This window comes from Zeus faber (genome assembly GCF_960531495.2).
Source record: "Zeus faber genome assembly, chromosome: 4".
In the NCBI taxonomy this organism is placed as follows: Eukaryota; Metazoa; Chordata; class Actinopteri; order Zeiformes; family Zeidae; genus Zeus; species Zeus faber.
In genome coordinates, this window is record NC_137191.1 from 19,939,378 (window position 1) to 19,964,349 (window position 24,972).

Below are 24,972 nucleotides of genomic sequence, written 5' to 3' on the forward strand. Positions count from 1 at the left end.
GCCGTCTCAGACCACGGACAACGGACCGCACCATGGACAACGAGCAATAAGCCGCCGGTCGCATCGATCCAACCCTTTCACGCGCAGTAAACCGAGCCCGTCGCGGTGTGTTTTTGCGTATTAAACCCTTTTTTTTCGGGCGGCAGGGGAGGGGGCTCACCGTAGTTTCACTTTCGACGTTTATGTTTTGACCGATTTGTTCACCCCGCCTGGAGGAGACACACACACACACACACACACACACATCCAGCGAAGGGAGAAGATCACTCCGGGGGCCTAAGGGATCGCTGGTGAGTAACCCACCGGGCATCTCTTTGCTTTGTGACCGCCGCACGTCGACGTAACAGACCAGGACCCCCCCCCCCCCCCCCCCACACACAAAAAGCAGCGCGATGCTCTGGCTGCCGCGGCTCCGCCAAACGTCAATTAAACCGACGGTCAAAATCGTCGTTATCGCTCGTAAATGCCACCCGATCTCCCGGTTTGGAGACAGTCTCCCACGCTCCTGCAACGTTAATTGTTCGCTACGTGTCAGCTCTTGCTAGCGCCACCCGTTAAACACGGTCCGATAATGTCTCGATGTTCAGCCGGAACGTCCACGCCGACGTTATTAAAGTGGCACCCACGTGTTTCGCTTTCGCTTTCGTGCGGTGAAGTCGAACTGAAACCGAGGAAAGGTTGAGGCTTGAGCGGCGGTTTGCCGCCTCTAGTGTGGAAAGCTGCAACTCCACAGTGGTGCGGAGGACGGCTATCACTTACTGTCGCGAAGTACTCCAACCGCTGGAGCTTTTCCGGAGATTGCGCGGCTTAAACGTCCCTCCGTGGACGCTAAGAATAGTTCTCCCACGTATCAGAGGAGCCTGGCAGTGACTTGTTTTCCTCCCGCTCGTCACGACTAGTGCGGAGCAACAGTGGGTATTTAAGGTCTTCCAGGGGTCCTTCAAGAGGGGTCCCCAGCAAATTGATTCATAGTTAAACGTCATCATTGTTTCTTCCAAAAGATGTCGGCGCCCTGAGAGAAAGCACAGTAACTGGGTGGACGATCGTTTTGATCCGATCTCTCTCCGAGAACAGTGCAGGCAGGCGTGGACGTCTGGGACTGAACCACATCCTACAATAAAACCCAGGTTGGGATCCCAGAGACAACATCTTATCAAGTGGGGATCTGTGGCCTCATGCGTTATCAAATTGAGGGTCCATCAGATGAGAAAGGTTGAGAATCACTCGAATAGTAGATGTAACTTGCCCAATTTACTGGAATTACTTAGAAATTTGCGCGGTTAGTCAATTAAGCATTGCTACCCTCACTAGTCGGCACCAGAAATACTAGTCTGTTAAACTTATTAGGCCCTATTATTATTTTATGAATGTACACATTTAAATTACAGTCTTTAAAAAACACCCTCAGTCTGAATGGAATTGATGTAACTGACATATCGTATGTTTTTGATTTTGGCCATATCGCTGCCCTGGCGGGACTGTTTTGGTAGAAATGGACGACTCTGGAAGTCAGTGGAAAGATGGTGATGGTGCCATACTCATGGGCCCACCACTGCTGACAACGATCCCACAGAAGCTGAACACTCAGTGACCTCCATTTAGTCGTTTATTTTTTGCATGAAATCACTTAGGACGACCTGCTTGACGGGTGTGATGTCTTTTGTTACTGTTTACCTGCACATGCAGGTGTTTGAGGTAGATTCAGTTCACCCTGGAATCTGATGTGGGTATCTGGGATACAGATTCATATATGGATATGATATATAAATCGGACAATGTTAAAACTATAATGTGAGCAGCCAAACAAAAAATTGGAGTGCAGCGTGAGGTTGTATATTTGCTAAGCACTTATTTCCGGATCTGTTTTTAGCGTGCAAATTGACTGGGGTGTGCATGGGCGCTGGTGATCATTCAGTACATACTACAGTTTTACTGTCAGAAGTTCAGTTCAGTGTTCAAAATGAGTCAATATACAGATCAAGATACGTATCAACCATGTTAAAATATTATTGTATTCCAATAAAGAACTATAGTACTGTAATTAAATTGAGAAGATGGTGGATGAATAAGAGACAACTTTCTTCACTACATTTTCGTCCCTAATTTAAATAAATATACTGCTATTATTTTAATGTAGAAATAAAAAAAAAAGTCAATTTTCAAGTGTATCAGTGTTTTCTTAAAGGCCTGCATCTTATTAGAAAAATCTTGCTCAAAAAACTAGATTCCAAAAACAATAAAGCCTATGTAACACCGACTATGTCTGTATGTCCAATTCCCACAAACTAAGAAACACATAAAAATATTAAGTTCATAGATGTGAACTTATTGTTAAGATGCCATGGATAGATAACCACTAATAAGGCACTGATTCGATTTTTACTGGTGTTTTTTAGTGTGGGAATGCACGTAGTTGGTTTCAACTTGTGGCTTGCTCACTCACATGACCAAAGGTTTTATTTAGCATCGATGACCCTGCTCCTGACTGGCCATGGGTCGGGTGGGAATGGCAGCACATTGGTTGGAGTTCTCCTCCTCTCCTGGCAGATATTTTACTTGTCATTTCAATAGATTTCATAATTAGACATCCCTAAGAGTATTTTCCCGAGTGTGATGAGCTTAAAAATGCGCTACTAAATGAGAAAGGGAAAATGAAAAAAAACAAGCAGAATGCAAGACCAAAACGTGGGCCTTTTCCAACTTGATTTTTTTCGTTGAGGTTGTACCAGAATAAACCCTACACACAAATGCTTTACTGAATGGCGGGAGACAAGAGAATTAATGGAGACAGCTGCAAGTGTCAGCTCTTCTTGTTTGTGCCAGCTTGTGTTACTGTCCTTGTCCAGGGGAAGAATGAAAGCATGGCTGGATGTCTGCCTTTTGCCAGGTTGTGGGGCAATCAGGGAGAGGAAATGACCAGGGAACAGAGAGAGAAAACATAAGAAATCATTTTATTTAAAAAAAAATGAACTCATGTAAAGTAATGTGGCCAGGATTTATTTATCCATTTACTTTCATTCGTTTTCTAATTATTCTTGTAAATGGACAGCGACCGTTGATTAGAGCAGATGGCATCACAATGGGTAGATACGTGATATCACAATGAATATCTAGCTGTCTATTCAATTGTGATTGTGCCATTATGGAGTCATGGTGACGCTATGGGAGATGTGATTATTCTTGCGATGCAGTGGTACAGGGTGTGTTATCCAACCCCTCGGTACGCCCCCCTACGCTTCAATATGCACACGTGAACCGTGGTATCACGGTATCACGGCCCACCGGGCGTGTTGGCGCAACGTCCGGACGCCGCGGTGTAAGTGAGTGCGGCTTCCTATTAAATCCGCTCTTGGAGCTCCAACGGCCACGTCAGCCGTGTGGCATTTCTGTTTTTGCGCAAGAGGATCCTTTTTTTTTTTTCCCCCCAACTGTGCGCTACGCAGCCTTTCCCATAGAAGCACAAATAAAACCACATAGAAATGTTTTAGTAAAGAGTGCGATTAATCAAGGTGTCCAGTCGGAAAAAAAAACCCCGTGTCCCTCTTTATCACAGACTTCTCTTGAGAGATTATTTTGTAGGAATGAAGGGAACGGAGTCTCGCTCGGTGATGTGCCCTTCCTTTATTTGTCAAGTTTTACAGTCTTTTGTTGTGTTTGTTAAAGTTTCCGTCTCCTGCCACCGGCAAATGTTTCCCCCTCTATGTAAGATATGATAAGTTATTTTACTATTATTATTATTTATGTGTGAAAAACACTGTTTATACCTGTTGGACTGGTTTTATCTTATTTATTTATTGTGAAACATTTTTTAAATAGATAATAATAAAAATAATGAATTCTTTAACGAGAAATTAATGAATTACAATTAGGTAGCATTAGAAGAAGATTTGAATAATCCACAATCCTGGACACCTCCCCTCCAGTCAGATGTACTTATGCAAATTATTACAACCCACCAATGACCTTTAACCCCGTCTCCCCCCTCCCACCACAGCCATACACGCAGTGTTACACTAGTTGTTTGTGGCAGACTACTGAAAAAAGCATTTTTTTCACATTTAAAATGTTCTTTTCTTAAATATAAAGACAGTATACTGTTGCCGTGGCCCCAAAACCGTGATACATACCGACTAGTGAGCCCACGATACCGTTGCGTCCCTAGATTAATCCCACGCAGATAGGATGAATAAGACAGAATAAGACTTGTCGATCCGTGCACACTTTGACCTTTAGGGATCTTAACGGTGTCTTTGCAATATATAAAACAATCAGATTATTCCCACCAATTCATGCATCTTGGCAGTTTGGATGATTTATCATTGTCTGGTGACATTTTACCACAAAGCAGTCTGCAGCAAAGCAGAATTTGCTGGCGAAACAGAGTGCGAGCCCAGTCTGTACAGTCCTGTGGTCCCAACACTAATCTGAGAGCACAAACGGAGACTACCAGTCTGGAGGTGTGAGGTGCTCGTACGTATGACGTGACGAGTAAATCCAACATGATTATCATTCATAGGGTGGTGTGGCGTGGTGAGGCGCGGGGTAGGGCGAGTAGAGAAAAACATGCGAGTATCTGAAGCGCCGTAGCCTTCAGGAACAGTTCGAAACTCCAGGTCAGGCCGTACGTTTTGACTGGGTGTTGTTCCATCCAGGAAATCAACAAAAGCACAGATTGTAGTGATGACGACCGTTTGGGAAGTTCCCGTGACATGACATTTCTTGTGCCTCTGTGAGATTGTTTTTTTTTAATGTTTTTTTTTGTTAGTTTTTTTTAAGCTTTGCTGCATTCTTCTATCAGAGATTTTGGTCTCTGCTAATGCTTGAAGCCCAGTGACCCTCTCGTCTCGATAGTGATTTGACATTTAGTATTTTCTCAGTTTTGCTGTCTGCATGCACAATAGGTTTGTCATAATTGATTAACTTATTTATTTCAAATGTAACCATTTTTTTGTGGAACCATTTCTCAACAAGAGAAGTTTCCGTAGCCATATAAACACCAATGTACTTATGCATTCCTGAAACACTGACTACAGTAGAGTGGTGTACTGATTATGTATTGTACTGACAGTTTCCCATACAGTATACTGTATCTCCTTCAACAAGACATGCTATATTCTTAAACAGGACCTATTATGTTTTTCCTTATTTTCTGTCGTACAATATATATACAATGTTAAAATGTGGGATGTTCATAGATGTGGCCAAAGTGTCAAATGATGTGGTCATCTGATCCGCTGTGTGTTTCTCCAAACAAAACCAATAAAAATAGTGTTTTTAATTTCGATGGATTTATTATGTTTCATTTTATTTTCCGACGTTTACATGAAACCAAAAAATCCCCGCATGCGAGGGTCGCGGTGCGGTGTCCGTGTCGCCCACAAGCTTGGAGCACGACAACTAAAGTCGGTACGAACTTTTAAATGACACCTTGTAGGTCTACTCTGAGTGAAGATTCAGCAACTAGATTGCGTATTTCTCGCCTCAGATTTGTTCAGAAACAGATTTTGGTGGACTGATAAGGTAAAATGATTGAACATTACGGATTAAATAGCACCAAACCCAAAAGCCATGCTCAAACCCCATTGGCTCACAGAACTCATGGCCTCAGGAGGGGAAAACCACAAAAAACAGCCCGTTTTCAGACGGGGTGGACTCATGTTAAAATGTCAAAAACGTGGTTTTGTGACCTCAGACATATACTGTATTTACATATATAAAAAGGAGCATAATAAGTCCACTTTAAAGCTGGAAGCCTAGCAATTAGATGTGCTGTTGGCGTTGCTATATTTGAAAGAATAATATCTTTATAATTTGCATAAACACGTTGAAGTCTATAAATGGATGTATTTCAGAAGTAATTTATGTTTATTCTGTATGGAGCCAACATCTCATGCTAGTGAACCGATGTCAATGTCTTGTTTAAATAACTTGCAACATCTCTTTGTAAGTCTGATACGTTATTTTTGCTGTCAAGGCAAAGGCCAGCACTCTTTGCTTTTTATTAAAATATTCCGTACATAAAACAATTAATATCGCCATTTCAGTTGCTGGGGGGAAAAAGAAAAGGGGGGAAAAAAAAAAAAAAAAAAAAAAAAAAATATATATATATATATATATATATATATATATATATATATATATATATATATATATATATATATATGTAATATACACACTGAAACCATGAAACCATCCACCCCAAAATTTGTTAATTTTTCTAAAAGCAGTAAGCAGTAATTTGTCAAAAATTGTATGGAGCGAACTATAGAATCAATGATCAATGTATTGCAGGAGGGAGTTCCACATTAATTACCTCCAAAAAGGGCAAAAAAACGCTGCAGGTGGCCTTTGCTCAATGGAAGTCTTGGAGTGGAGTTGGTTTCAGTGACCTACGTCTAATTTAGAAAACTCCACATGCATTATTCACGCACTGAACGTGAAGCAGAGCTGTTTTCTTCCAGATCCAAAGTGTGAGGAACAACACAACTACTGTATAACGTACGAGAAATGTCATGGAGCTTCAGCATAAGCTGCATGACTTTTTCAAGGATTCTTTACTCCTTAGTTAGTCTCTCTCCTAGTTGCTTGCTGTGCTGAAAACCATCGGTGACCTGTTGTTTTTTTTTTTTACCTAGTGTCACATGATAAAATGACTTAAACTCTCTTCCAGACTTCGGAGGAAATAAAAATCAACTATAAACCCAGTAAACCACCAGACAAATGTGGGTGGTGCCCTTGTGACAGCTAACACATGTTAAAAATCACCCAGCTCTACCGCTGAGGCCCTGTAGTTTGTTTTTGGCCTTTGGAATATTATGTTTCAGATGTGCAAATCTCTGGGCTGGCCATTGCTGCTGTGGAAATTTCCATAGAGAGAGCAGCTTTTCATGACAGTGTGCTGGGATTATTGCTTAAAATGTTCATTTCGTAACTGGACTTGGGTTGGGGTGATGCCAGGGAGACAAAGAGAGAGAAGAATGTGTTTATTTTTTTTCTGTCAGGCCGTTTGCATTTTGTTGCTGTTTCTGATCGCTTCTAAAAACACATTTTCTCCGGCACTGCTGGGTTTGTCGATTATCTGTATGAGTGATTATAATTAGTGTATATAAAATGTACCTTTCCATCGCACTTGTCATTAACAAAAACCTTTTTAGAAAAAGCTTTGCTTCCAGGCTTAAAAAAATGTTATCTTTCAGAATTTCTCCCTGGGCATAGACAGTGTAAAAGTTTGATTTATTCGTCAGAACCTTTCAACGCAGTGCAAACCAGTGCCTTTCTATGACCATAATGGATCACAACCATCACTTGGTGGGTGCATGTAATGAGGCTGCCATGACGCCTTCCTGCTGGAGCTCTGTGATCGGCGTGATGCAAAGGGGTCGCCGGCTTCTCCGTCGTGCCACAAAATTACAGAGACGGTTCGGCGTAGAAATAAAAGTGCCCAGTTTTCGAGCTCAACGCAGTTGTGGATTTTCACCACTTGACTGGCGTTCCAAAGCAGCGCACATCTGCCACGCGGCGGCGCCTAAAGAGCGAGCACACCGGTGCTGCGGTCACTTGCCGCGGTGTTGGTACTCAGGTACTTTCCATCTCAGATGTTAGTGACTTGTGTGACCGTTGAAAAATGTGCGTTTAAAATGAATGCCGGTTTTACCACATGCATACATTACCACTGGCAATGCTAAAGTTAACTCTTGAGGTGTGTTAATTTTAATCCATGCTACTGCATTTTGTAGTGATTTGTAACCCCAGGACAACTTGAGTTCTATTTTGTTTAAAGCTATTACTATTATGGGTTAGGGTTAGGGTTAGGGTTGTTACTTGTTGTAGGGTTACTACTATTATGCTCCTTTTCACAAAATTAATATATGGTCTCTGAGGTCCCCAAAACGTGTTTTTTTTTTTTTAAGTTTTTTTCTGAAAATACCACTCAGAGTATGCATTCGTCTGATCCACCCTGTCTGAGAACGGGCTGTTTCAGTGGGTGGAGCCACTCTCCTGAGGCCCCTGGTTTTGTGAGCCAATGGGGTTTGAGCTTTACCCCTTATTCCGTTGTATTTCTCTGTAAACCTTCACTTATTTCACCTTATCAGTCCACGACCATCTGTTTCTGAACAAATTTGAGGGTGAGAATAAGCAACCCAGTTGCTTAATCTTCACTCATATTCGATCTACAAGGCCTCATTTAAAAGCGCATCGCGCTCCAGGCCCGGGTGGAGTTACTCAGATAGGTGCGGTTCTAATTTTGCTGAAGTGACATGTATTACTGCGATGACTTATATTAGACAATGACTTCACACCTCGTTTTTCTCACACTGAGAATCCCAAAATAAGTCAAATTATTATTTTTTTTTAAAATTCTACTTATATACTTCACGGTGCCGTCACGGTTCGCGCATTGAACAGTTGAACCTTTCCACGAGCACGTTACATGACCGCCCCAGGCGCGACTCCCTAGTTGATGTGGCATAGGGCGATCCATTCTCCACAATCCGGACCGGGTGAGACTGCATTGCGATATTAACTTCACCCTATTGTCAAGGAGAAGACATCCGCTCATTCACATGCAGTTGTAGACAAATGGATATCCATTGTTTTTTAGTTGGGTGCATCAGACAGCTTTGAATTCACCGGCATAATTTAATTTTTTTGTTTTTTTTTTAATAAATAAATTCACCCTGCAACGGTTCAGTCAAAACGGTCAACACAATGTGTTTTTTTTTTTTCCTTTGGCAGAGTTTAAAAGAACGTGCGTGCATTGGTAGTGCTTTTGTCATCAAAGAGTTTTACGTTATTTTAGATATTTGGTGGTGGGCTAATTACTGAATAACCATTTTGTAATCAATTTTTTTTCCCCCTCATTTGATAGGTGATAGATTTTCATATATTTATTTGGCTGTCCTAATCCTACCAAGATAAATCGGCTAAACCTAATTCCTCATTCGTCATTTACACCACCATAACAGAACCAAATTTAGCTCGCTGAGTCACTGGCATTCCTTCATCATCACGAAACTATTATCTTATTGTTTGGCTTCATTTGGCATGAAATGGGATGCGTCTTTCTCATTTTTCCTCTGCTTCACTGTCCTCTGTGTCCGTTTTATTATCTCTGATACCTTTTGTGCAAATCGAAAAGGGGATTGCCACGGTAAACACGGAACTCGTGATTGACATTTGAAATGGATCAGAATTGGTGACTCGTGTGCTGTCAAACAAAGGAGGGAGCCACACCCATCCTCAGTTGAGAGTATGCTTTTGGTGTGACGCATAAGAACATGAAATGTAAAATGTTGGGTTCAAAAGTCATTATTTAGCCCCGTGATTTATTTACAAATTGCGTAGCCAGTATTGATTATGGTCATGACTGAGGTCAACAAGAGGTGTGTGTGTGTGTGTGTGTGTGTGTGTGTGTGTGTGTGTGTGTGTGTGTGTGTGTGTGTGTGTGTGTGTGTGTGTGTGTGTGTGTGTGTGTGTGTGTGTGTGTGTGTGTGTGTGTGTGTGTGTGTGTGTGTCAGTAGGGGCAAAGTCATCCCAGGTTCACTTTTTATTTAGCCTCAAACAAGCCCTGTTTACTTGTCATAAATACTACCTGTCGAATAATTTTTTAAGATTTAATTGAATACAAAAGCTTCTGTCGATTAATTTCATAAAATATATCAATATAATAGATTAATACGATTTTTTTTCTCAAAAAGTGTGTCAGTATAGTTTTTAGGGAATCCCGCTGTGTGGATGGTCTAAGCGGTAATAAATTTAGCATTTGTTATTTCTTCTATGCAGACTGACAACAACCTAAATTCCTTAATACCGTTTTCACACCAAAATTAGCAGGTCGACCCGGGCGTCCTGTTTACATCAGAGCCGATGGGAGGCGGGGCCGATTTGAAACCTGTGTCTATTGCCAAGCCATTTGACCCGTGACTGAGACCCGGGTTCTCCTTTCCCGCTGGTGACAAACGCCAGATGTAAGCGGGTGTTACCGGGTTTTTGGTGCAGTGGGAAAGGGGTATAATATATGAATGTGCGATGAATCCTTAGTGGCCAACGTTGACCACCAAGCTGAACCAGAAATACAGCTCTACTTTTCCCAACCGACTAGGAGGCATTGGCTGGTGTTTACTGGGCTGAGGAAATGGCCAGGCTGAATAATGAGTTATACACACACACACACACACCTCTGTTCTCAGGCTGCGCTTGCTGCGCCGCAAGGGAAGTGAAGCGATCTTGCTTTAAAAACACTTATCAGATGTTTTCTCAGTTTACCTAGAAATCGTTAAGAATCGCCGTGTGCCGTACTTGATATTATCAGTTGTCCTTGCACAGTTTAAGGGGAGAATAGTGCTGCAGCCACTTAAACCTGACAGTGCCGCGAACCAGCTACGAAAGCAGACGACAAATCTTCTGGCCAGAGGAAAGACTGTTGACTTTTGTTTACTTTGCAAGATCTGTGAGCCTTTAATTTGTGTACAGTGAGTGTCATCTGACGGGGACGAATCATTGCCCGGCACATGGCTCAGTTATGTAATAGAGTGGGGGATGGGAATGTGGGAGAGCATGAGGCAGGGCCAGAAAGGGAGGATGAGGAGGGAAAAAATATCACGTATTCCTTTTGTGAATACTGAGTAGCCTTTCAAAATATGAGGCAGGCCATTTTGTTATTCGCAAATTGACTGTTTGACCAGTTTTTTGGGTTGTTTTTTTTTACTGGTAGAAATAACATTTGAAAATCAATTTGCAAATGCGTCTTTGTCTAGGATCTCTGGACGCAATGGGATCGGACTACAACCAATCAGAGCAAAGAAACGTGCGACGTAGTGCCGAGCGAGGGAGTTGGTGAATTAAACTTTTACCAAATCCCATCCCAAGTACAGCAATTTCAGCTTTCTTATGAACATAAGCTTTTTACAGAAAATATTTTGTCCAGGTCGTTTAATACTGTCTGATGGACCGATAGTCTGATAGTCCATAGACCGGTCCATGCCAGCGGCGGTCATCTTGGTAAGGTGCATCAACGGTTCACCTCAGCATCGTCATCGTATAAAACCCGCCCCATATCAGACAAACGCTTGTGATTGGCCCGACCCTGGCAAGGTCGGCTGGACATCTGTTTGAACGGGAGGGTAGCCAGACGTACTCTGCAGAGCAGACATTTCAATGCATATATGTATGAAAGTATGATATGTATGTGACGAATAAACCTCTTGAATCTTGAGCAAATAAAACAAGAGCTGCAGAAGGTTCGTTCCCAGGCAACTGGCCGTCATGAATTGCCCATGTTGAAAAAAGTTTACATGTGTTATAGACAATATCACCATTAATGCTCCTCAAGTATTATGCAAGAGCTGTACTGTGACCTCCACTTAATGCTTGTTATGGTTGCTTCTATTTACAATCACAGTGTACGAGCTTGATGCTGTCCCGAGTGGGTCATACAGTTTTAAAGAGGGAGAGAACCAGGAATCTATTTTTACAAGTACTCGACAAAGCTATTTGGTAGTAGGAAATACAGACGATGATGGTACCCATTTAGTACAGGGCTGGAACTAACGTTCATATATATCATATAATTGAGCAAAACGAACTAATTCTGCTCCGTCTTTTTGGTGTGCTATGCAGTCTTATGAATACGGTATTCACACAGGCGTATTTCACCTTCATATTATTATGTGTCCTAATTGTGGCCATGCTTCATGGTGCTCATTGACTCGTCATCCTAGTTGTCTCATCTTATTGGAATGCAATTGAGTGATTCAGGAAACCATTCAGTATTTTTGACGCCCTGCCTTCTCTGCCACACCTTAGTATCTGACTTTGCTCTTCGATGGAGCGCACCAGCGACGGGGCGCCTGCAATCGGCGCGCCTCAACAGTGTGGTTTTATTTTGAGATGTATGTTATTTTATTTTTTTAAGTCTGCTCATGGAACAAAACAACACTGGGCAGTGAGGGATGAAGTGAGTTCAGTCATAAACGTTACTCCTCTTTAGCGTTAACATTCAGAGCTTTTTGTCTGGTATGGATTGATGATTTTTTTATTTATTACAATTTGCTTTTAAATCATTTTAGTTGACAAGAAAAACCTTATCATAACCATGATTACCAATATGTAAATGTTTTGGTCTCTTTATTTAGTTAAGTATTATGCTATTTCTGTACGAATTAGGAAAGGGGAAGGCTGATTTGCAGGTTAAATTTACGATAATATATTTTTCAAACATTTACTGTATAGTCATTGTTAGCTTTGTCTGACGTGAAAGATGTGGTTTTGATTAATAGAAGTAAGCCAATTGGTGCGAACTCTTACTAGAGGCTCGTGGAGCAACGCTGGGTGAAATCCACTAGGAAAACAATAACAATGATGTGAGATTATCCGATTATTTAAATAACACTAAATAACATGTGAAATATATTTTGTCACAGCAATGGAATAATTTCCCTGTTTCCCTTTCTTTTTACAGAATATCCATGAACTCTGATTTCCAGCACTACAGTTTCAGGATGCCAAACATAGGGTTCCAGAACCTCCCCCTTAATATTTACATCGTTGTGTTTGGGACGGCCATCTTTGTATTTATCCTCAGCCTTCTCTTTTGCTGCTACTTGATAAGGTAAGTTCAGATCCACTCATATTTGTCTTATGGGCATTGCTTAGACTCTGCAGAAGTTTGGCCTTGGTCTCATGCTATTTTGTGGTCTGGACTTGATGGCTAAAGTGCCGTACTGTTGTTTCTTTTATTAGAAAACAACTTAACAAAAACATAACTAAACACTGTCAGTTCGTGCTTTAAAAATTGTTTAGATTAGGATTCATGAAACGCAGCTGTTGATTTCTGCCTCAAAATGAGTGAATTAATTCAGACCATATGGCACTTTGGCATTAATTCAGTTTGGTCCATCCTTCCATCAATAATATGTACTATTTTGTTTGCTTTATGGAAATTGTTTCTTCCCTGCCCCGAAGCTGTCAACCACACAGTTTGCAGAAGCTGCCGTGCTGGAGCTGCTGACCTAATAGTCTGAACTGTGACACAAAAAATGCAAACCATTCATCAACATTTAAAGTTGTCTTAGTGTGTTGATAGCACTCAACCTTAAAGTTGCTCAATATTTATATATTGTTTCTGATTGAACCCCTCCCCAATATCCAAATTTCCCCAGTTTACAAATACTTGGATGTTCTCCACGGACATTTTTTCATTTGTTTTTTTGCTTGAGTGGGGGATAAAATGCCTAATAGTCATCCGTTTGGTCCCATTCGTTTAGTCCTGTCCTGGCTATGGGTTGACCGTTGGCATCTCTTGTACCCGTGCCTTTCAAGTCTTCATAGGGTAGTGAGAAGCAGCGGGTCCTTATAAATTCACCCTTCGCCATCTATTAAACCCTTTCCAGCACAGGGAACGGTTTGTAAATTCAATTCAATCCGCTGTCTACATGTGCCCCTCCTTAAATGCTGATATAGTAAAATGAGTGACGTTACCATTTCAAGAAGAGAAGAAATGCAGCTCTATAAGTGCTTTTAAAGAGCCACTCCCAATGTAAATGTACAAAATGAATTATATACTGCCGCCATATAATTATATATATGGCGGCAGTTATTGCTTGTTGAAAACAGTCCCACTTGTAAATGGTCGCTCAAACTATGTTTCACTTCCACCTAGAGGGACAAACGGGTTAAGCGCCTTTAAATTCGGAAACCGAAACAATCAACCTGCAGTCATATGTTTTCCTTTAGTTTCAGTCCTGTCAGAATGACATGGCAAACGGGCGGTAGGTTGGCGTCGAACTACGAAAACTCACCGAGGGGACAAGCACACTCATATTGGCGCCGGACCACACATCCCCGCATTGTTGAGCTGCTTCCACGGGGTTTGCCATGTTGCACACGCTCACGAAATCAGCTCAATATCGCTCAGTGCGTGCCTGCGGTGTTGTTTTTCACGAGCGTTGGAGAAAACCCAGGAAAAGTCAAAGACGAAAATCGGAAGATCCGCGCTCGATTATATAGGCCCCATCAACACAACATCAATGCAAGGTCGTTGACCAGTAGGTTGATATTTCACTAAAAACAACAAACGTGCATGGATCCAACTTGTTTATGAAAATGTATTTGATGCTTATAAATATCAAGGGGAATCCTGTACCCGCACCACACCACACCAACCGACTCATGGTGTAAAAGTCAATCATTATCAGGCCTTGGACAACCTGAGCGTGGCTCATTCCACTGATATATATTGCTGTAAGAGGAGAGCCCACGTGGACGCCTGTGTTTTTTCGTCCTCCTCACCACTACGCTAAACGGGATGTTTAATACCCAACGCCAGCCACCCCCTCATAACCCCCGTTTGCCCTTTAACTTGCCCCCTCTCAGCCCGTGGGTGTCGCTCCGCCTACATTTGCTGCTCTCTTTCAAAATGTCAGTTTCTCTGCTAGTCTGTGCTGCCTGTTTTACAGATCCCTCTCACTCTGCTGCGAGAGGTTAAGGTTACTTGTAATGGAGGTAAATCTTACAAACCTATGAATCTCTATTATCTCTCTTGCTCACACTTGTTCCCTCATTACCTTCCCCACTGAAACACGTCTTGATTCTCATCCTGTGTTTAGATTCTTCTCCTTCTTCCTCCTGTTACTTAAGGTTGTTTGTTTGCTTGTTTTTATGCAAGAAAATTGAATATAAACCGATAGAAATTGATGGTTTGCATATGTGTGTCTGTACAAACCTAAGTAGTTCAGTGTTTTTCTAATGTCATATTTGGTGATGTGTTTTTTTTTTTTTAATGCTAAGTTTACCTTCCATTAAAAGTTACGTTTTTTTTGGGTTTTTTTTTCGACCCAACGCCAAAATGTAGAGTGAAGGCCACGCGAACAAAATCTGCTCAAATCTCAGCTTGCCATATTTGACTACTTGGCAGCAGAGGTAAATAGCAGAAATTTTGCAGAAAAAAATGTGTTCAAATATTTGTCTTGGGAAACTTATTTTCAAACTATTTTGCCCGTGTATCTGTATGAACTATGAACTTTGCCTGCCAGAAAAGGTAGTCGTGGTGGACCAAGGGAGCCTGCACCGCCTTGTCTGCAGCGGCGGCTTGGCCACGCCCCCTTGGTCCACCACAGTAGTTTACGTGGGGAACATGGACACCCTCCCCCCTCTACTGCTCCACCAGCTGTGGAGTCTCCCTCTCCCTGTCAGCTAACCTTATGTTGGTTCCCTGGTAAATCATTTCCCCCCCCGGAAATGTAGCTTAGTACGCCAGTATGCCGCACCGGTTTGCCTGTGTTGCCTTCCATGTTGATCTTAAACTATTTGATCGCAAATCAGATCAACATTGACCGAAATGATAGATTAAAAAACCTCAATCTACGTTTTTTTAACGCGAGGCGGGGTCAACTACGACACAGACGGGACCGAACCTAAAAGATGACCGTTTTCTAGTGCCTGTTCCCATTTCAACTCTGCTTTACTAAACTTAAGATTCCACCTGCATTAAGGTTAAAAGTTCAATGTGATACAGCCTGGAAACTTACCAATTGGGTGCAAAATAAGGAGTTAATGTGTCCCGGTACACACGTGGATGATTGATGCTGAGTTCACTAAACAAAACTACCAAGCTGTAGATTAAAAAAAAACAAGCAAAAAAAACAAAACTGTCATGGACCTTCTGTTTCCAGGATGTATTGGTTTGAGAGTTGTGTCTAAATGTAAGGTAGTACGTTGAGGTAGGCCACTCTCTAATCAAAAAGGTGCTTTCTCTTTAACTCTTTTCTAGGTTACGGCACCAGGCTCACAAAGAGTTGTATGCGTACAAGCAGGTAAGGACCCCCAACATACACACGCACACACACACACACACATAAAGTGTATTTTGAATTGCGGTTTTAATTTCACTGAATAAGATGTCTTGTCCACCTCGATCATTTTCATTATCGTCCCTTTTGATGGGATCTGTTTTGAATGTCAACGCGTTGTGCCTGGATCGGGCCCAAACAGAGGCTATCGCATTCAGGGAAGGGAGCCAGTGAATCCTCCGGACCTGTCAGGTTCATATCAGATAGCTGTTCACCTTGCCAGAAGTCTCCCAAAGGGGGAGCGAAGGGTCTTAGACACGGGTTTCTGATTTCTTATTTACGTAACTTCGCTGAGAGCCATTTTAGACGCCCCACCAAAACATGTGTCCGACCCACAAACATTCTCCGGCAAACATTAACCCCCCCTGGTCGTCCATCCCGATGAAGCTGTGAACCCAATATGGCTGCCTCCTCCCGTGTTATTGTAGATTATGCGAAAGGCACAAGCCTCCACAAAGCCCGCCCTCCTCTTACACTGGATGTATTCGCTATGAATATGATTTACCGTTTTAAGTATTCTTTCCGTTACACTCCCACATCCACCTGCTGCATTATTAAACAAGTGATTAGTTTGTTTTTTCCTCATACTCTCCTCTCACGTCCACCACCACAGGTTATACAGAAGGAAAAAGTCAAAGAACTAAATTTGCATGAGGTAAGCTCTCCCCTTTGCCTTCTCTGTCACAGTGCACAGCTGACATCTTGTTTACGATCTTCCTGCTATACTGTATGTAAATGTACCTGGCGAAATCAAACCCACTCGGAAGCTGTTTATCTGAAAGGTGGATCTAGGTTGTTGTATAGGACGCTTTACTTAAGTCAAAAAAGAAAAATATTTTACCTTTACTTTACATTTATATCAGTGGGACACAAATGCACCCTAATTGTGGAATTACCAAACTACCGGCAAACAAGTGTAATGTCGTGATAAAATGTCCTGCACAAACGCTGGTAAATATCGGCGTTTGCTTTATTTTAACATTTACTGTTTTTATTTGATAGAATATAGCAATGGTTTTATATTGTGTCAGATACAAGAGACTCTTAAAAGCAAATCAATAATATCATGTACTTTACTGCACATATCTGTATGACCTATCCCATATACATACAGTAACTCTATTCCCTTCAATTTTGTACCCCCACTTGTTATTATCTTTTTTAATTTTATTTTGTATTCTATTCACTAACTGCATTACGTTTTTGGAATCAGTTAGTTTCAGTTAGTTAGCCAGGTAGGAATTATCTTAGCTATTGTGTTCAGTTTAGAACTTATTGTGCTAATCTCCAGGTGCGTTGCAAAGACATTTCACTGCATACATATGAATGAAAGTATATGTATGTGTGTGACAAAAAAAATCTGTTGAACCTGTACAGTATTTAGGCAATGAAAATTTTAAATGTATCTTGACTATATAATTTGGAACTACACGCCATTGAAGTAAACACAAAGTAAAAGCGAAAAGTAAAAAGTGTGTACTGAGGTGGCAGATTATTGTGTCAGGTGCCCTGGGAAAGAGCCTTGTTAGTTCTCCATCTTTATTTCAACATCATGTACTAAAGGTTAAAGGCAGTGTTGAGTCCTTCCCGGGCATTTAATCTTTTCACTTTGCTTGTGGTGACAACTCAAACACCATCCATTAAAATTCCGTTTTGCTGGTACTTCCTTAAAAAAACACCTTGAAGCAAAAATGCTGTCCTGTCAAACAAGCTTGTCACCTTAAACGGCCATAGGCAACGTTTAACCATCGAAGAGCGAACGTCGCTGACACGACAGCACGCGAACGATGTGCAAGGAATTGTTTCCTGTTCCGAACAGTATTTTCTTTTTGTCGTTTGCGTGTATTATTTGAGAGATCATTTTTTATGCAAAATTGGTTCTTAGAAGCTCTTCCGCAGCAGGTATCAGCAAATATCTACTTTTCCTTAAAAACAATTGCCGCCAATTGTGAATATGTTCTAAATGCTCAACGTGATAAATCTCCCATAATCTTATAGTAACAGTATATCATATGGTTTATACTTTGTTGTTTTGTTATTGTTGTTCAAAAAAAGATGTTTTGCCGTCACGTGGTTCGCCTGTCTCCACTGAACTAATGAGTCCCCGTTTGTTAGTAAAATACGGTCATTATTTGGTCAGTTGAATTTAGGGTCACTTTCTTCAAAATGAAGTACCATTTGCTGTATCACCTGATACAGCGATGCTAAAAAATTGGCCTCAAAGGGACTTTTCTTTTGTTGTCGGTGCTTTTATTCTTAAATTGCTATCCAATATTTGGTAAAAACCTGACTCAAAGACCTCATGAATGAGAATTCAAATGCATCGCATCGTCTGCTCTTTTCAGATATGCGCAGTTTGCTTGGAGGAGTTCAAACAGAAAGATGAGCTGGGAATTTGCCCGTGCAAACACGCCTTTCACAGGAAGTGAGTGCAACACGCTTGGTTCTACACACACACACACGCACATGCACACGCACACAATCGAAAGAAAGTGGTAATTATGTCCAACATAGTGGCATGGACAGCCAGCTAATCATCAGTTACAGTCAATAGTCCAGCAGCTAAAAGATTCTTGGCTGAGGTACGCTGAAGACTTCAGGGCTGGGTTCTATCTCAAGTTTGCGGTATGACACGCTTTCAGGCTCTTGTCTCACAATACCAAAACAAATCTTGTGCCAAGTAAAAGAAAACTCGCAGGCCCTGTCCTGCGCGTCTTTACCACACATTTTTTGTATTTCTTCAATGTAAAATATCTTTCTCAAAGTCGAAATGGTTCCTGATCAAAAACCGAACTTCGTCGCCTTTCGCACTCGGAGCTCCACGGTCGCGCTTTCAGACGGCACTTCTGTTGCACTGTCTTGCCGTGCCATATGTGTCAGCCCCGACTGCCCCTCTTTTGGGATTGGTTTCTCCAAAAATAGTCCTCGACTAGCAGTAAATAATTTACCAGCGCAGGACACGCAAGCTGCTCCAAACTCTCGTCCTTTTTCTGCTCGTGTTTTACAGTGTTAAATAGGTGTTCATGTCGAGAAGGTACATTACATTACGTCATTTGTTCCAAAGTGATTTAGAACTTATTCATACACAGATGCAGAGAGATGGTAGCAGTTAGGGGGGGAGGGGGGGGGGGGGGTCAGTGTCTTGCTCAAGGACACTTCAACATGCTTTCCAGGAGGAGCCGGGGATCGAACTGGCAACCTTCCGACTACCAGACGATCCTTTCTACCTCCTGAGGCATTGCCCACATATTCCATGTATTCCAAAAGTCTTGTTTAACATTTTATATCTTGTAAAATCACACAATATCATTCATAGTTTTTTAGATAGAACAATGATGATGTACTTGATCGACATTACTGTCAATGTTGTTTTTTATTCAGAGATTGACAAAACAAAACAAAGCCAAGGGATTTTTGCATGTACAAACACTGTCCTCCTAAAAGCAGAATATGAATTGAAATGAACAGAATCTAAATGTAAACCCAAGTGCGATCGGCTCAGTTTATTGTAAGCATTTGCGAATATAATACTTTGATATGAGTTTTACACCGCAAAGACGGTAGAATGAATGATAGAAATGTGATTTAAAACAAATCCCCTCGATGATGATAGCGATTCCAGTCATGTTTTAAACACTGTCATTTTTTTTGACTGACTCTGCAGGTGCCTCATCAAGTGGCTGGAGGTGAGGAAGGTGTGTCCGCTATGCAACATGCCGGTGTTGCAGCTGGCCCAGCAGGCCGGCGGCTTGGACCCCGGGGTGCCACTGCGGCAGCCGCTGCCCGGCGTGGAGAACCTGGTGTAGCCTCTGCGAACCCTCCCCACCGCTGGCACACCCAACACACACTCACTCACCTGTACAGGTACTTGGAGGACGGGCGGAAGAAAGTGGAGCCATGGTGCGAAGACTCTTTGAAAAATCCGCCGTTCCCCTTTCCCTTCTTACTCTGCGGATTCACAAACCAGTAATATTGTTACGGTGACATATGACATATACAGTCATCGTTTGAGTTTTTCTCTCTAACATGGACAGTGAAGAAATCTTCTTCCAGGCCAGGCCTTGGTCACCGACTGTTTCACAACCAAAGTACTTTGTTGGGGACGCCAGAAAACAAAACACAAAAGCCAAGAACTAAAAAAGACATCTAACTGTAAATTATTTTATTTTATTATTATTCTTATTTTATTATTATTTTTTTAACATGCACTTTATGACAACTGAACCTTAATTGCTTGTAGTGGAAGTATCAAGGTCATATTTTATTATCATGAATAATTATTATTTTGTGATATGTGCAGAGCCATGTTTGTTTTGCTTTAAATTCCTTGAATTTGTTTTGTTTTTTTGAAGGACAAATTTGATCTTAAAGGGACGACAATAATACTCAAGTCTGTAAATCAGGAGAGGCCTGGTTGCACACAGGGACAGACAGTACACGACAACATGTGTCACAAATGATGTCCAACTTAATGTGAATCTAGGTTTTATGATTAGAATGTGTCTTCATCCCAGAACTGACTATCTGGCTTGCCTCTTGACACAAACATAAGAAACCACAGCCCTAACACGAAGGTTACACATTTCATTCTTTTCCAGAGTTTTTTTGTTACAACGTGACTCGTGTGTCATTGTTTTTCCACGGCAACGGTTGACCTGCATCACGATGTGAACCACCTACAGTACAACAACGCTCGTGTTGCATGGTGCATCCAGTAGAAGGAAGTAACCCTTTATACTGTGATTAGATGGGGTAAAGAAAAAGTGGACAAATTCCCCTTTGATTAAAAGGAATGTATCGTCTCAACACCAGCCAACACCAGCTTTGGTATAGTCACATATGATCAACAACCACGACAACAAAAAGTTGAAACGGCGCGTCTTGTGTAATAAGTGACTGTTGACTCAGTATAGGAAGACACAATAACTAACCCTTTGCACTGTTTCGACCCTCCACACAGATTCAGTTCTGTAAATCATACCGTGACTACCTGCTCAGTAACAGCTCGAGTGGATGGGCAAATACGGCACATTGACTCCCCTCAGCATACCAACACATTTCACCGGTCTACCTTTGTTTGTTAAGGTACACACTACATGAACACACACACACACACACACACACACACACACACACACACACACACACACACACACACACACAGCCCGGGCCGCCTGACCCGGCAGTAGTCAGTGGGTTGGAACGAAGCAGCATTTTCATTCAAACACAAACGCATAGAACTGCATTTTGGCCTCCTATTTCTGGTGCTTTCCTCTCTGTCTGTCTATTGTGAAGTGGGTTTTTTTGTTCAACACTACACAGACCAGACTCCTCTCAACAACTTGTCCTCAATTTCCAACAGTATTGGGTCGAAGAAATTGTGTTTGTTTGAGCGTCTACGGGGACATCTGTGCCTCATTGGTGAATCACACTAACTTAAGAATGTGAAGGGTTAGTTCTGTGTTATAGGCCATTTTTTTTGGTCACCCATGATCTACTCCGGTCTATGACACCATATTCTCCAGCTCTGTTGCTTGAAGGCCAACCACTGTCATTGCTCAAATTGCATTGACGGCTGGAGGCATGGGACGTCTGTGGGTCCACGCCTGAAAGTCTGACTTGCACGCCTCTCTTCCGCTCACGCTGCTCGACAAAACGCTCCCACGACAATTTTATTTACGTAAACTCAAATAGCCGAACCTTCTCTTCTACTGCGGTGTTCCAGACCACTATGGCCAAAACATTCAGAAGAACAGCACAAAGTTAATTGTCAACCTTGAAACCCCAATTCTTCCATAATGAGTGTATTTTTGAGGTTGCAAGGGGTCGCAGTGAAATAGTGTTTGTTGCGCTTTGCCTTTGTATTAATCTCATTGTAAGCGGGAAAAAATCGAGTTTGTGGTCCATCAGAAGTTTGTTGTGGGGTGTGTTTGGTAAACTTTTGCTTCCTGGCCCTTCGCGAGACAGAAACTACGATGTGTCGTTTAGACAACTTGCCTAACAAGTGAAGAATCTAGGAACCGCAAAGCAGAGTTGAATCATCATGCTACAGTGTTCACTTGATGGCAGCTCTGTAGTCTTCTCTACAGATTTTACAAGACCGATTTTACGATCAACATAAGAGTATTAATGTTTTCCTCCTCGGTTGATAAATTTTGTCTTCGAATGTAAGTCCGATGGGTGAATGGAACCTGAAACGACTGAATGTGAAAACATGTCGTATGGCACAGTCAGCTTGTCATTGGATTATTGTTAAATGTTTGAGTGTAGGTAGGGGCTGTATTTCTACAGCCAACATAGAAGACGCTGGGTTTATCGCTCCTTCAAGGAAAGTACATGGCAGCTAGACACTAGCTGCCGTTTGAATGTGTGAACATTGTCTCTTATTGTACGCATCTTTATTTCTTCCTGTCAACCGTCCTAATCCCAGATCAAAGTTAAAGTGAAGGATCTTAGTGATTGACCTGCTTGTGGTGAGCATATCCAACAAAGAATGGAATGTGTTGATAATGAATATAGCAATGACAGGCTATTCACACTCTTAAGCACGATTGACGTGTCAGGAAGTTAAAATGAAACGTTGTGAATAGATATTGCACACAACAATGTGTGGTCGGTCTCAAATACTTCAGTAAAACTAACAGTGAAATTATAGAAAGTAGGATATTACTGACATTGATCATCGGACTTCTGTTTGATTGATAACTGCACATCTTACTATGGTGGAAGGAGAAAGGGAGACCATTTCAGCCTTTAAAACTCTTCACTGCTAACTTAACTTTCCCCCTTTTGTACGGTGTGTGTGCGTCTGAACCCTCTGGATCATCTAACTTCTCCAACTTTATACAATACAAATGTTTCCCTGTCTTCAGCCCCACCACCTGTTACAGCCCTTGTACCCCACCCTTTTTGGTAATACTAATTATGTTTGTGGGCCCTCACAGACATTGTTTGTAAAACTAAGAATTCTGCTGCAGAATATTTTTGGAGACTATTGCTGTACAGTATTTGTAAGTTCTATTTTTGTATATTTAATTGCTATTTTGGAGAATTGAAACATGAGATGCATTTTTTTCTTTTTGCTAATTTCGTGTCTTAATTTCAGAAACTGTTGCATGTACTGACTTGAACTGTAAATAAAATATCCATGTTTTGGAAGTAATTATGCATTTTCCTTGTTTGTAACGTGATGGTACTCCTAAGTTGTGATTCTAAAATCAGAATAACGATTGTATCAGAATCAGAATCAGAAATACTTTGATCATTTCTTCTGGAGAATTGGTTTAAATGTCTTATTCATATTTGTATTTGATCTTGTTTTAGTTGCACACAATTCCTATTTTTATGCATAATCCATCATGTTTATGGTGACATTGCAGTTCATACCTGGAAATCCCCAATTTACTTCGAATTTGTTATTTCTTTTTTTAAACGTGTGCTGTCAGCATGCTTGGCATTCAACACAGAGTATTTTTGCCATTGCATCTCAGACAGAGTTTGTCTGCAAGTGGAGTTCAACTTCTCAACCTGCAATGCTACTCTTTATTCATTCTTTAATCATCAAGAACTGCTCCAACAACTCTGTCCTGTGGACGACCTGTAGGACGACAAGATTGAGTTTGTTACACAGAACCACCATCAATCCCCCTCTTTGGAGAACCATCTTACCATGTTTTGGTCGATAAACAACTAATCACTACTCTAAGTGGGGGGGGGGGGGGGGTGTCATGTGTGAGACAAACATACATAGATCCAAAAAACATGTACAAGGAAAAACAAACATAGAAACGTCGGACGACAACATTTATTGAAAAAACAGAAGTAATTAAGTCCAGGAAAACTGGAACAGCAACTGGTCACGTGGCCTCTTCCTGTCATAGTTATGGCAGTAAATGAGGAAAGGAAGGAGAGGAATGCAACCAGGAGGGTGGTGTGTGTGTGTGTGTGTGTGTGTGTGTGTGTGTGTGTGTGTGTGTGTGTGTGTGTGTGTGTGTGTGTGTGTGTGTGTGTGTGTGTGTGTGTGTGTGTGTGTGTGTGTGTGTGTGTGTGTGTGTGTGTGTGTGTGTCCACCGGTGAGTATACGGGACTTTTCCCAATTGGTTCTGGTGTATAAAGTTGGTGTTGTATCATAGTGCCTCCAAGCAGCGGAAAAGGCCCCGGAGCCAAGGAACAGAGGATGGCAAACGGCCCCCCACCCACAGTCTGGCCCCCCAGCATTAAGCGCCCCGCGCGCCAGAGAGCCAATACCAATGCAACCAGGTGCAACGATGGAAGCCCGCCCCCTACTGAAGAAGACATGGCACACACTGGGGCTCGCCAAATGTTTTCTGGGGGTCGACAGATCATTTTCTGAACATGCACAAGAAAAGATATACTGTATATCTATTTTGTTAAATACATTTTTCTCAAAATAAAAATACATTTTCAGAAATAACTCAGGTAAATTATTCTGTAGATGCACAATGGAGATTTTTTTTTCAGGCTGCATGTTCCATAAGAGAGGCCCAGAGAAAGGAACGGCGCGCCTCTGTGTCTGTACGGCTGCACGGAGCGTCCCTGTAACTATAGCAACTCACGCCCGTACACACTAATGCGCAGGCGCACGCACACGCGCACTGTTGCAGCACAATCTCATAGAAATACATTGTATATGCGCAATACAACCCACTAACAGTTTTACTATTGTTATATATTATTTCAATACATATTATATCAATATAGGCCCAAAAGAAAAAGGGAACACAGACAATCACCATGAATGAATGAAGTTAAATCATGTCATACATTTTGCATGTAATCAGTTATTCCTGTTTTTATAATGCTTTTTCTTTATATATATATATATATATATATATATATATATATATATATATTTATTTATTTATTTATTGTTCAATTATTTAAGACTATGCTAACTTCTGTTTATATTATACTCCTACAGAGTCCTACAGAATCATAATAGCTGCTAATTCTGCTATAATTACATGTTTTGAATATCATATGTCATATCATGTATTTATTATGTTCTAAACATGTATATATGTACATGTATATATATATATGTATATATTAATCTCAAAAACCATTGCGACACAAATTATAATTTTTTCAGCACGAACGCAGC

The 24,972-nt window shown here is 41.4% G+C and overlaps 1 protein-coding gene across 2 annotated transcripts; it reads left to right on the plus strand.

The window, feature by feature from the left end:
- Positions 1-23,010, plus strand: rnf24 (ring finger protein 24). 2 transcript variants are annotated; one of them, XM_079998972.1, is made up of 6 exons: positions 1-105; positions 12,461-12,610; positions 15,770-15,812; positions 16,462-16,503; positions 18,194-18,273; positions 19,513-23,010. In XM_079998972.1, the coding sequence occupies exons 2-6, from the start codon at positions 12,468-12,470 to the stop codon at positions 19,652-19,654; spliced, it is 450 nt and encodes a 149-aa protein (XP_079855098.1). In that variant the 5' UTR covers positions 1-105; positions 12,461-12,467; the 3' UTR covers positions 19,655-23,010. The 2 variants fall into 2 exon arrangements, with proteins under 2 accessions (XP_079855098.1, XP_079855097.1); XM_079998971.1 differs by having other exon boundaries at positions 57-290.
- Positions 23,011-24,972: the final 1,962 nt, after the last annotated feature.